Source organism: Sardina pilchardus, chromosome 12, assembly GCF_963854185.1.
Source record: "Sardina pilchardus chromosome 12, fSarPil1.1, whole genome shotgun sequence".
In the NCBI taxonomy this organism is placed as follows: domain Eukaryota; kingdom Metazoa; phylum Chordata; class Actinopteri; order Clupeiformes; family Clupeidae; genus Sardina; species Sardina pilchardus.
The window spans coordinates 28,451,078-28,464,347 of NC_085005.1; the positions used below are offsets into that span (position 1 = coordinate 28,451,078).

General features: G+C 43.3%; 1 protein-coding gene across 1 annotated transcript; it reads right to left on the reverse strand.

Annotated features, from left to right (window-relative positions):
* Positions 1–1,677: 1,677 nt before the first annotated feature.
* tshr (thyroid stimulating hormone receptor) lies at positions 1,678–9,721 on the reverse strand (the record flags this gene model as incomplete). The annotated part of the gene is made up of 10 exons (XM_062550306.1): positions 1,678–2,307; positions 2,768–3,587; positions 3,989–4,177; positions 6,202–6,279; positions 7,382–7,450; positions 7,983–8,060; positions 8,162–8,236; positions 8,345–8,419; positions 9,415–9,489; positions 9,699–9,721. Coding segments are annotated over 10 exons (2,112 nt in total), but the record flags the coding sequence as incomplete, so codon positions are not given.
* Positions 9,722–13,270: the final 3,549 nt, after the last annotated feature.

A 13,270-nucleotide genomic window follows, 5' to 3' on the forward strand; every position in this document is an offset into this window, starting at 1 on the left:
CCCTGAGATGTTAAACAGATGTTTAGATATTTTCACCGTAGGCGTTCTCTCATTGTTCATATGCCTCCAATCCCCGTAATGCATTTGAATGTGTCTATGTGCAAACACTGGTTAAGGAAGGTGTTGCTATTGTGTGTGTGTGTGTGTGTGTGTGTGTGTGTGTGTGTGTGTGTGTGTGTGTGTGTGTGTGTGTGTGTGTGTGTGTGTGTGTGTGTGTGTGTGTGTGTGTGTGTGTGTGTGTGTGTGTGTGTGTGTGTGTGTGTGTGTGTGTGTGTGTGTGTGTGTGTGTGTGTGTGAATGTGTCAGAATCTGGCCCAGCAAAGTGAGAAAGGCTGTATCTTCTTTGATACTTTCAGTCACCCACATCCGCTGTAAGGAAAATAATATTGCTCAGCTGGAGAACTCATCACATTCCACACACTGAAAAAAAGAAAAACGCGGCGGAATATGTTTTTATTATCTTACCTGTGCCTAATTGCTTGGAAATTACTGATAATGAAAATATAACAACGTATTTACTTCTGGAGCGGGACCCAGTGCTTGTTAGGATGTAATTCTAAAAATGCTTTGAAAATTCCCACCTGGATCTGCACTGTCTTTGTTATTTTTAGAATGAGGAGGGTGAGACACAGTCTTGGTATGTGAGCAAATGTTTGATTAATTTATGGAATATGATATGTGCCTTCAGTGTAATATATTGAATTGTACAAAGCTTGTGACTCGGAGATCATGATTCACATGAAAATACAATACCCCGATCTTTGTCTGGCTTTCAGATTATGGCTGGATCGTGGCAATATCCAGATTTTCTCCTCTTATCCTTCAAGTTAAAATGTAAGTTGAATCATATGTGACTGCAGTCTGCACTCTATAGGAGGAAAAGCTAATATCGGTCCTCAAGTCCACGTCACTTAACTGCAAGAAAAATATTCAGAATATACACTTATACCACTGTGTGTAAGGGAAATATTGAGTGTACCATAACCATCACATAGCCCTGCTGCTCCGAAACCAGGCCCCATGCCATTAAATTAACTAGAAATAAAATGGCTGAAATAAATATATACAAAAAACTCAATGTCAAAGAAAGTGGATGTGACATTTATTTTAATTTAGTTTTTTCCCTCTTGGTCATGTTAGCTTTACAGGTGTAAGAACGTCACAGATGTGACGTCTACATTGAGCTACCTCGCGTCCCAATAGTTACAGTTACTGAGTTCTGAAACTATTTTTATGTGCTATAACAAACATCTGTTAAGCAAATCCGTCTCTTTCTCTTTTTCTTCTATTCCTTTCATGTGTAAAGCTTTGTAAAACATTCTCCAAAGACATTCAGAAGTCAGTTGTATGGTACACTTGTTTACAGAATTAGGCTCCAGCTACACATTTCATAAACTCTCGATCAAACGATGTATGACCCTGCATCAATATAATCCTGCTTGACATAAATGCTTTCAACGCATTAAATAAGCTACCATATAAACACCTATGTCATACTGTTTAAAGTAATAAATACAATACACAAAACCAACACAGAGGACTGATTTACAAACAGACTAACTTTATACAGACACTTAATACTCCGACTCTGTCTTAGTTTGGGAATGGGAAACATTGAGCGATGCAAAGGAACCTGTGACTAGCCCCTGATACTATGGCTAACTTTCATTTGCCATTCTACTCTGGTATCCTTGAACCCTGCAAGGCTTCATGGGTCTTCTTCTCACCGTTCTCCTCCTTGGCCGTCACTTGCTGCACGGCCGGCAAGTAGGTATGGCCGGAGCACTCCATGCGCAAGTGCATGGGCATCTCTTCCGGACCTTTCCGCTCGCGCCGGCTGTGCCCGCCGCCACTGCTGCCCTTGGAGGAGACGGTCTGCCCGCGGAACAGCTGCGCCTGCCGCTCGCACAGCCCCACCTTGCTGAGCAGGATGAAGACGTCGCCGCGGAACGCCTTGGTGAAGATGGCGTAGAGGAAGGGGTTGGCGCACGAGTTGAGCGGGTAGAACAGCACCAGCAGGATCTTGGAGTTGGACACGGTGATGAGCGGCCGGTCCAGCACCGCCGACATGGCGTAGAACGAGATGGGCGCCATGCACAGGAAGTCGGTGAAGATGAGCACGGCCATGCGCTTGGCGATGTTGGTGTCCTTGCTGGCCGAGAGGTAGTCGGGGTTGTGCACGGTGCAGTAGATCTTGACGTAGCAGGCGCAGATGACCAGGAAGGCCACAATGTTGAGCACCAGCACCGAGACGATGTACACCTGGTCCACCAGCGACTGCGTGTCCATGGGCAGGCAGATGCTCACCTTTGGTGTTGGGGAGTAACGAGATACATGTAATTGCATTACGTAATTTAATTACAAAATTACCGAACTGCTCGGCAAGCCTGGAGACCAAGGCCGAAATCTTCGCATGGATTTGGGGACTAAATGTATATATATGAATAGTAATCTGAAATCTGAAAAGTAATCAAAAAGTAATCAAAAAGTAATTTGTTACTTTACTCAGATAAAGTAATTCAAATAGTTACACTACTATTACATTTTAAACAGGTTAACGTGTAATTTCCCGCATATAAGCCGCATTGTGTATAAGCCGCAGGACGGTGTTTAATCCAAGTTAGAAGAAACAAAACCATATTAACACCATATTAACTGCCCCCCTGTATTAACCTCATAATGGAAGAAATTTTGCAAAATCAATGTAAAATAGGTAACTGTCTGTAACACATTACATTTGTAAAGTAACCTTCCCAACACTGCTCACCTTCTGGTAGCTGCTGACGCCCACGAGCGGGAGTAGTGCTAGCAGGAAGCACAGGAGCCAGCCGCCCAGCATGACGGCTGCCGCGTGGGACAGGCGCAGCTTGCGGTCCAGGCGCATGGCGAAGGTGATGGCGTGCCAGCGCTCCAGCGTGATGGTGGTGAGCGTGTAGACCGACAGCTCGCTGGCGAAGACCGTGAAGAAGCCCGCCAGGCCGCACCCGGGGCCCGTCTGCCAGTCGATGGCGTGGTTGTAGTACTCGGCGCTCGTGTGCAGGTCCACGGAGGCGATGAGCAGCAGGTAGATGCCCATGCACAGGTCGGCGAAGGCCAGGTGGCACATGAGGAAGCGCGAGACGGACAGCTTGTAGTGGCTGGTCAGCAGCACCAGGAGCACCAGCAGGTTGCCCAGGATGGCCAGCAGGCTGACGAACCAGACGGACACGCGCAGGAAGCCCATGCCCATGATGTCCTCGCAGGGGTTGAACTCGTCCGGCGCCGGGCGGCACTCCACCTCCACGCCGTCCTCGCACATCACGTACTCGTAGCGGCTCTCGAAGTAGTGGCTGGTGTCCTCCTGGGGGTTCTTGAGCGTCTCGCCGAAGCCCACGTCCTCGTTGTGCTGCCCGCCAAAGAAGTAGGCGTGGTAGTGCGGGCTGAGGTGGAAGTCGCGGTAGTCCGCGGCGTCCTTGAAGACGCCGTCCTCAGAGTCGCCGTCCTCGTCCGAGTGACCTTGTAGGGTCGGGACGCGCAGTGTCCCGACGGATCTCTTATGGTGCTGTTCGTAGAGAGCGGTCAAGTTGCAAATAATGTACTCGATGTATCTGTTATGGAGGAGGGGAGTGAGAGAACAACACGCAGGTTAGAAACACATGGGGGCCATTTGGTGGTGCCGAGCACTCGTACTCGTACTCTTGTTTCTTGTTGGACGTTGTGTTTTCGCCAAAGGCAAAACACGGATTGTTTTGGTCAATTAATCTTCCTTGTATTGTCTTTAAATAACAGCCCTGACAGCAATTAATTTACAGTCTGGTTGAAATACAGCAAAAGCATTGATTTAATCCCTGCCAAGGTCCACACAGGCATGACGGCAGTGGTACAGTTATATGAGCGTAATTATCCACTCTGTGGTGTACAGAGGACAAGCACAACATGCATGCAACATTTTCCTCACACCCACTTCTGTCGGTGTGTGAGTGGAGTTAATTTGTGTTGTTTTACCAACCCTCTTTTTTTCTTGAGGTTCTTAAAGCCGCAGCAGTGGCTGGGATAGGTCAGGTCGGCTTTTGTGAGTTGTCGGAAGGTCTTGATGGGAGGGAGTTTTTTGAGGGCCCACACGTACTGGGCTTTAAGTTCCCGTAACGACTCCAGGCCTTTGCTCGGCAGGGACGCCGCACTTGTCTCTGAGATGTCTCTGCCAAGAATCGAGAACACAGGGATCAACAGAGGGTCAAGATGGAGGAGGCTTGTTTTGCTGGTCTCAAATGAGGGTGGGGGTGGAGTGGGGTGGAGTGGAGTGGAGTGGAGTGGAGTGGAGTGGAGTGGAGTGGATGGGGGGTAGGGGCTCCAGTAAAGATGGGAAAACCTCCAAGATACTTTGCCTTTGACCACAGTAATTACGACGAGTCCACAAAGCACTGTAAAATGATGTGCAATTCTAAATGCAAATAGTTTTTTTTTCAGTTTGTTTTGTTTTTTTGAATCATCAAGATTGTCTTGAAATTTCAGACAACTTTTGGCAGTTAGTGTGGAATGCAAACCATTGACTCTCCAAAACAAAAAGGTCTTTTATCAATTAGCAAGCCCTCAGTTAAGAGAGAGCCAAAAACAGAACTCTTCTTGAGGGATTCGGTGGAGCACTTGAATTAAGCTCGCACCACTTCAAGGGTCAGTGAAAATGAACTGTGCTTGCATCTCCTTATCTCCTAAGGCCCAACCATTATGTATACAAATCTGTGTGTAGGTGTTTTTTATTTATTTTTCTAATGAAGCCATCCTCTGGGAGAGACATTGTGCAACATGCGGGTGAGAAGTGCTCTTCAGCCCCGGCGAGCGTCTGATTTTAACATTCTGAGATGGTTAGCCAGTGACCTCATGTCGATGACTTCATCCACAACATGTTCCTATGAGGGCCCAGGCGGAGGGGTATTATTAACTTAATAAAAGCCTATGATTTCAGCAGGCTCACATTAGGATGGAGATAAGAGGTTAAAGCGCAGGACTAAAGTCTCTACAGGGACAGCATCACATTGTAATTGTGGTCAAAAAGGCTAAAAATAATTGTTTAGGCCAAGGGAAACCATCAGGATTTACGAGCAGTCTCATTACTTCCACAAAGCAAGTTGTTTTCAGACAGTTAGTCCGTTTTGTGCAATAAATACTGGTCCAGTTTTCATGAAACCTGATGGAAAGGTGTAATATGGCCCAGTGATGAACTGTTTTGCCAACATGATGGATTGCCCATCTAGTTTGCTGAAAAATTACCATAGTATAACAGCACTGAGACAATTTTCAGTGTCTAACGTGATATATTATGGAATATCCTCAGCAAATTTCAGTGAAAGATTTCAGTATGCCTGTTGAATGTCAGTCACCATTTTCTTTTGATCTTATGATGATAATCTTACAGTGCCCTCATCCCTGGAGAAGATGATTCAAAATATGTCTAAAGAATGTCTGGAATTTTTTTCTTAATTCAAATTGAGACAATGAGGAAAAATGCAACATTGAAGAGAAGCGAATTCATGAGAATAATAATTTAAAAATCCTCATAAAGACAAAAAATAGGCATCCATAGAATGATATTAACAAAATGTAACTGAAACTTTTTGTTAATTTATTTTCAGCTTCTTTAAAATAATCAGCAGTAAATCATGGTCTCCATTGTGAAACTCCAAAATATGTTTTTTGTATACACTACCAAAAGCTTGGACACACCAACTTATACATGTTTTTTCTTTACTTTGACTTTTTTCAGTAGAACAATACAGAGAGTTATGTACATTGTTTACATACACCTTTTGCTCTCTCTCAACCAACTTGACAAAAGGAATTCCCATATATTTTGAGCACTTTTTGGCTGTTTTTCTTCCACTCAATTTGAAAATAATCAAGGTGCCTTTAATGATGCCAAAAGTATGCAGTCATATGGGTAAATGATGAAGAATATAAAATAGGAAATATGTAGGCTACATATTTATAAAGAACTGTGGAGAGCCACGAGGCAAAGTATGACGGAACACAATGTATAGGAAATTGTTTTTAAAAAACAATGAGTGTGTGCGTGTGTCCAAACTTTTGACTGGTAGTTTATATCTTTTCACTCATCTTTACCAGGGGTGGCAATTCATGTGGAGGGCACTGTAAGACTCTATTAGGTTTCTGAAGTATGCGAACAGAGAAAGCTGAAAACTGGAAAATTAAGCTCATGGTACTCACAGCAACGTGGGTCCACTGATGACGCCAGCAAACATCCTCTCGTCCAGCATCGTTAAATATTTATTTCTGTGTAGGTCTCTGGGGTCAGACAATAATGAAGAAATATTACTCACAATCAGTGATAAAAGGCATAAATATAAGGCCCAGGATATCATGGGATACACGTAGGATATAATTACGATTTCAATTCCTTAGAGATTGTTTTGACAAAAAAGAAAATCAGAACCACCACTGAAACACATCAATACATCTCTACAGTTTTTATTCCTTCCTGCCGTTGGGCTCTCGCTAAGGTGCCGTTAACACGGATCAAGCTTCTTTTTGAGTGTTACTCTAAATGAGGGATTTCGCTATCATGGCGGGAGAGACTTCTTGCACACGTTGCACCTTTTAAGATACATATTTTCAAATCTCTAAATCAAATTAGGATTATAATTGGATGGGTGTTTGTCTTGGTTTTAATGCTTGAGGATATCTCTTCCCTGCGTCGAGGGACTGACCCTGCCAAAACAAACAGCCATGTAGGGCCTAGCAAAAAGCACAAAAGACACCGGAGAGGTTCCCTAATGATACCTCCTTTAGGGAGCAGAGTGTGTGGGGTGTTGAAAGACAGAGGGGGGGTCAGACTCATATTAATGTCTCATATCCTGACAGGAAGACCTTTGAGAGCTCCAGTGGGGAGCTGAGGTTAAGTGCAGGGTCACACAAGTTGTGTCAATAAAAACAGGAAATCTCACTTGGGTGCATTTCAAATGTTCAAATTAGAAAGTTGGGGACACAGAGAAATCCCCCCCCCCTCCCCCCTTCCCTGCTTTTTATAAAGAGAGGAAAAAGTGAATTTTCCTCCCAAGGCTTTCACAAGACGAGACCTGAACAGGTCTCTCCGTGCATCACACTGACGAAAGAAGAGAAGGAGAGGAAGATGAAAAGAAAAGAACGCTCAAGTTTAGGTATTAGTAAGGTAATATGCACACCTGAGCCTGTTGGACAGAGTGTGCTCGTATCCGCTGACATTGGACAGTGTCTCTGATATGCATTTCACATTTACAGTTGAGAAGACTGTACACTGATTGACACTGTGGACACTGTCACCACCACATTTGAACACATTGCATTCAAATACCGTTGTTGTAATATTGTTTTCATGGACTGAATGTGTGTTATCGTCTCGGTATCTTACACATTATCGAGCTGGGTGCCGTTGAAAGCATGGCTTTGGATCTCGGAGAAGCCGTTGTTGTAGAGCATCCTGGTGGAGTGAAAGCACAAAGGGGGAGATGTTTTCACTCTGTGTTGTTAGCTGAGAAAGACTGAGAGACACGTCACTGAGTGCTTCTGAATGCACCAGTAGCAAGTGAGTGACAGTTCCATGAAGCTCCTTAGCACTTTAGACTGAAACCATAAAAGCTGGCTAACCAGACAAAGGCATGTCTGCACAGATGAGGAGACTTTAAAATGAAAAGTTTGGTCAAATGTATGACACACACACACACACACACACACACACACACACACACACACACACACACACACACTCATTTAATACCCTCGCTCAGTGTGTAAGACACCAGATTCAGACAGACATGCTCCCTAAGACATAGCACAGTAATAATGTCTGCATGTCAAATTCCAAAGGGTTAGTTTTCAGAGGACAGGAATCCATATTTAATAAATGTTTTGTGGTCCTGGTGGAATGACAGGACACAAACCCTGTGATTTTATCCTGTCTATAAACGCTACTGTGTATTCGATATTCAATAAGTGCTACTTTCTCTACTTACACCGTCAGCATTTGGTTGGTTATGCCACTGAATGAGTTGGCTGGAATTGTCGTGATGTATGGATGATCAGCAAGTTCTCTGTGAAACAGGGCAGAAAACATATCTTACAGGGTCTATTAATTTAGGTTATTTAGAAGTAATTGCTACTCGTCATACGTTGTGTATTAGTACAAACTTACAGAATGAAGTCCATGGCATCAGAATGAATCTTGTTAAGGTCTGGGAAGCTTATGAGACCAGTGTTTAGTAATCCCCTGCAACGACGTAAGATGAATAAAAATCGGAAAAACTGCATCATTATTGCTTAACAGAAAAGCAGCTCAGATTCTTGTGTTTGATAAATCTGAAGCCTGGAGACTTACAAATAATTTAAGCCTGGGAGACTGTCAAAGGCCTCAGGGTCAATGGATGTCAGACTTCTCGTGTTCCGTATTTCTCTGTGAAATAAACAACAAATTGGAGAAATGAAACTCATTTTTAAAAAAAAAGAAAACTGAATATGAGCAGATTCAGCACACACCTTCAATGCATGTATTCACCAGAGGTGTTTGCTCTTCGGATCATCAGAGTGGGCTGGCTATGGCTTCACCCCCATATTTCTGAGAGCTCAATGTACGAGGCTTTCCTTATTTATCTAACTCATGTATTGACTGGGACTCGCAGTGTACTCCAATCTACTGTACGGGCAGGTTCGGAGGCTACGTTTCAGTGCTAAGGCCCAAACCAAATAAACCAAAGATTCTGACTAATGCTAGCGGACAACTTTATATCAGCTGCAAGTTGTTGACCGAGGGGAAATTGCTCATGGGCAAACGGAGGAAATCTCTTGCACATGTCCAGTGCTTAGATTAGCCTCAATTACGGCCTTATTAGCGTGTTTACATTGGGTCGCCGTGGTGAGGAGCAAAGGCCGGGGCAACAGTAGGGTCCTCTCTGCTGCCGCAACCTGTGCGCTGCGCTCACACCTGTGAGACAGGCTGCCTCCACACTCCCCTGAACAACCACTCTCGTCAACATGCATCCTTCTAGCCCACAGAACTCTGAGTCATTGGGGCTTACTTTAAAACTCAGCCACCAAAAATAAGTGAGAGAGAGAGCTAGTGAGAGAGAGAGAGAGAGAGAGAGAGAGAGAGGGAGAAATAAAGGAGAGGAAAAGGAACTCCTCCTGTGCTGTTGTTGCTATAGTATCAGCTGTGAGATACAAATTGGTGACGGGAAACCTTTTTTTCCTCTTTTTTGCCCACGCTTTAGAGAAACCTGAGGAATAAAGCTGCTATTAGCTACAGAGCCAGCCTGCACTAACTAGACCTCAGGGAACAAAACTGGAGAACCATCTGGACTTTGTCGTTGTCCCTTTTTAGACTGACTATCTGGCTGATCTGTTTTATTCTAGAAAGAAAGAAAAGGAAATCAAGAGAATCCATTAGCTCACATATGAGTGATTTTCCTCAGGTTGTGAAAGGAATGCCTCTCCAGTCTTTCCAGTGTAACATCCACAGATATATGTCTGAGAACAAGAGAAGAAAACACATTATTCAGGACTCAGTGGATTAAACAGCAACATTCTTCATGTGTCTGCCTCCATACGCCATGCATTTGGTGAGTAGCAGTGACATCAATAACAATAATGTAGGTAAAGAGGTACAGTAATTAAACATGCTGAGTGCATAGGCCTTTTTCACTTGTGCTCTAATGAAGAAAGACTGTATTCCTTACAAGACACTGACAAATCCGACTTCAGTTTATCAATGCAAAACCAAATCACAGATCATCATCCTGACAACACGTGCATTCAGTGTCCGTGCCCCGTCTGACTCATGCGTATTCATGACTACTAAGATGAGTTAAACGCTGTGAGACAGGACACCTCCCATCTGTGCAACAGGCCATTTTATAGCCACAGCCAGCTACCAAATGACTTGGGTGTTAGGATATCAGTCATACAGGCCCACTAATCTGTGTTCAGTTACCCAACCCACTGGTAAGCCTGAGGAAGAGCTTTTTTGCTCGAAACGTTGCTTCAATAAAAGAAAATTCTCACTGGGAGCTAAAAACTGGTGTGCGGATACTTTTAAAAATCTTTTTGTATTATCACTCTTGAAGATCCTGCACCCGGGCTAAATTGACGTAGGATGTGCGTGGATACTCTTCTTTCAGTTACCCAACCCAACCTCACCTCTCAGTCTCTTTTTAAATAGTGAGATTCTCAGGTAGCCTTGCAGGTAACGAGTGCTGCTTTTTAGCCAAACACAAGGGCTTCTCATACCCACATGTTCTAAGAGTATGCATGACTTGGAGACGGTATAGCAGACCGGTATGTGAAGAGACCCCCTCCACTCAGCCACCCACCCACCCACCCATGTATATTTTAGCACTGATTCCTTCTTGTGTGAATGCCTGCACCTTGGACCATGTGCTTGTGAGAGTACTGTGTTTGTGTGCATACGTGCACGTGTATCTCAGACCGAGAGACGGAGAGAGAGAGCGAGAAAGACAGGGAACAAGAGAGGTGTACTTGTCTACTACAGCCACTGGGCCTCTAAGCATGGAGACAGACACAACCCAGCAGCCCCTCAGTAACTCTAACTCTACCGCACCAGCACCCTGACCCACAGGGCAGTTTGACATTCCGACATTTTTTGGAGGGGGGGGGGGGGGGGGGGGGCAGAGGGGGACGTTGGGAGCGTATTAGCACTTCCAGCTGTGATTAGCTGACATGGCTGATGCTGAACAGAGCCCCCCTCCCATCACATCTGCCAAAATGGAGGTTAGGGAATAGAGCGGAACCTGAGAGAAACTTTCCCTTAGTGTCTTCCCAGTCTGTTTTGGATGAGCACCACGGAGAATTCCATTCAGCAGGTGGATGTTGAGACAACCCACTCACCGGAGTCCAGCCACCACATAGTGTATGGAGATGAGGGGGGGGGGGGGGGGAGAGCTACTATTATGGGTGGATGGTCAGTTATTTTCAGTCAGCTGAAATAATCTATGGAAAAAGGTGGAGGGGATGGTCAATTTGTGTCATTCAGCTGCATCAGAATCTAACACTTTTACTCACATCTTGGAAATGTTCACCAGCTGGACAAAGGCGTCTTCTGGGACTGATTTCAGCTGCGTCTCATATAGCAATCTGTGTGTGTGTGTGTGTGTGTGTGTGTGTGTGTGTGTGTGTGTGTGTGTGTGTGTGTGTGTGGTGGGGGGAGAGAAAAAGATAAGTTACTTTCACTCAGTAAGAGATTCACTTTCCAGTCGAAACACTTTATTCAAGACTCATTATCCAAATAATGTTACCCAAGAATGGGTTGAGCGCATGGGCTGATGTCCTAATGTTACTTGGATAGAAATAGAATACATGTTCTTTTTCCTGTGATTCCATGTGATACCTGTTCATGTGATCATAGATGGTTATCTAATATGACCATACTGTCATAAGCTTTGCTGAGTTACATTCTCAGGTGAACCCTGTTTAGTGAAAACCTGTGCCAAATCTGATGAGGAGTAGACTCAGCTTTATAAGGAGGGCTTTTAAATGCAGAAGAGACACAGACATGTTGATCTATGAAGGCTTGAGAAACAGTTATTAAAGAACTGAGACTACTAAAATCATGTTTTTTGTCTTCAAGTAATTAATGAGGCAAAAAGAAGGGTAAAGAAAATGAGGGAATAACATGTCAGAGATTAGGATAAATTAATTGAAGACAACATTACAATTACTTATATTTTTACTTCGGTTTTTATTGAGTCAGTCCACGAGTTAGGAAAACATTCTTAATAGAGAACTGCATACAGGCCAGGGTATTGATAGTCACAATCGATGAAGGACAAGATAAGAAACTAATTTGCTACTTAAGAAACTAAATGCATATATGACACCATGCTTATTTAAAAAAAAAAAAAAAAAAACATACAGATACACCAACTCCCCTTATTGCTAATTTAATTAACCCTTCAGTTACAAATGTTTGTCCTCCAATTAGTTTTCCACATTTTGCTATGTTTCAGACTCATCTTAAAATGGATTCAATTAATTTGTTTCTCATCAATCAACACACAATACTCCAACACTCCACAAAAAAGCAAGTGATTGGAGTGTTTTTTTTTAAATGTATTAAAAAATTAAAGAAATGAAAATTGAAGAGAATGAAGTGCATCCTTTTATCATGCTTCTACAAATTGATTGTGTTCTTCGGTTATTTTCCATTTGCAAATGATGGATGCTATTGTGCTCTTGGGCACTTCAGTGCTGCAGAATTGGTATTGTACCCTTCCCCAGATCTGTGTCCTCACAGCCTAGTCTGGACACTGGACCTGGACAATTCTCTCGGCCTCATACTGTAGCTTGGTTTTCAGATGACATACACCATCAACGGTGGAACCTCATATAAAGAGATGTCTGCCTTTCCAAATAACGTCCAGGGAATTCATTTAGGCAAGTTGTAGAAGCATCTCAAGAACCATTGATAGAAGTAGGATGCACTAGAACTATCAACTGTGGAACCTCATATAAAGAGATGTCTGCCTTTCCAAATAACGTCCAGGGAATTCATTTAGGCAAGTTGTAGAAGCATCTCAAGAACCATAACAAAGGGTCTGAAATTCTGAATACTTATGTAATGGTAAATCATGATTTTCATTTATTATCTATGAAACTTTTGTTTTCTAAAAGGATGCCGTATTAAAGTCAAGGCTATATGCTCTAGCTGCATGAGGTGCACCAACTGTGTGCCTCAAGGATCTGTGTTAGGCCCTTTAGTGTTCAGCCTTCATATCACTGATCTTCCACAGCACTGTCATGGAGTAGAACTACAATTGTAAATTGATGACACGGTAGCCTAACCAAACTTTAAATCTTTTTAAGTAAAATGCTAGTTCTGCACCATGATAGTAAAATTCTACAAAAAAAGTGTTTCTAAACTTCAAGGAATGTTAGACTTTTTCTAAATCTGTACCTACTGTATACAATTTGAAATGGCCTTAGCTCCCACCTGTTTACTCAACTTATAGGCTAAACATGTGACAATAACAACCAGTAACTTTGATGATGAACATTGTGCAAGCTCTGGAACAAAATGACTAAACATGCTGTTCTAAATGTCTTGGGTACTCCACTGAGAACATCTCTATCAACGGTACACTGAAGGTCGTATCATTGTGACTTCAGTGGTTAATTATGAAAGAATTATAAGAATAAAAAATGGGCACAGAAATCAAGGCCCTGTGGTGTGATACCAGGGCCAAATGAAATGATACCTGAGACAACAGGGAGGGGCAGAGGTCCGATTTAGGCT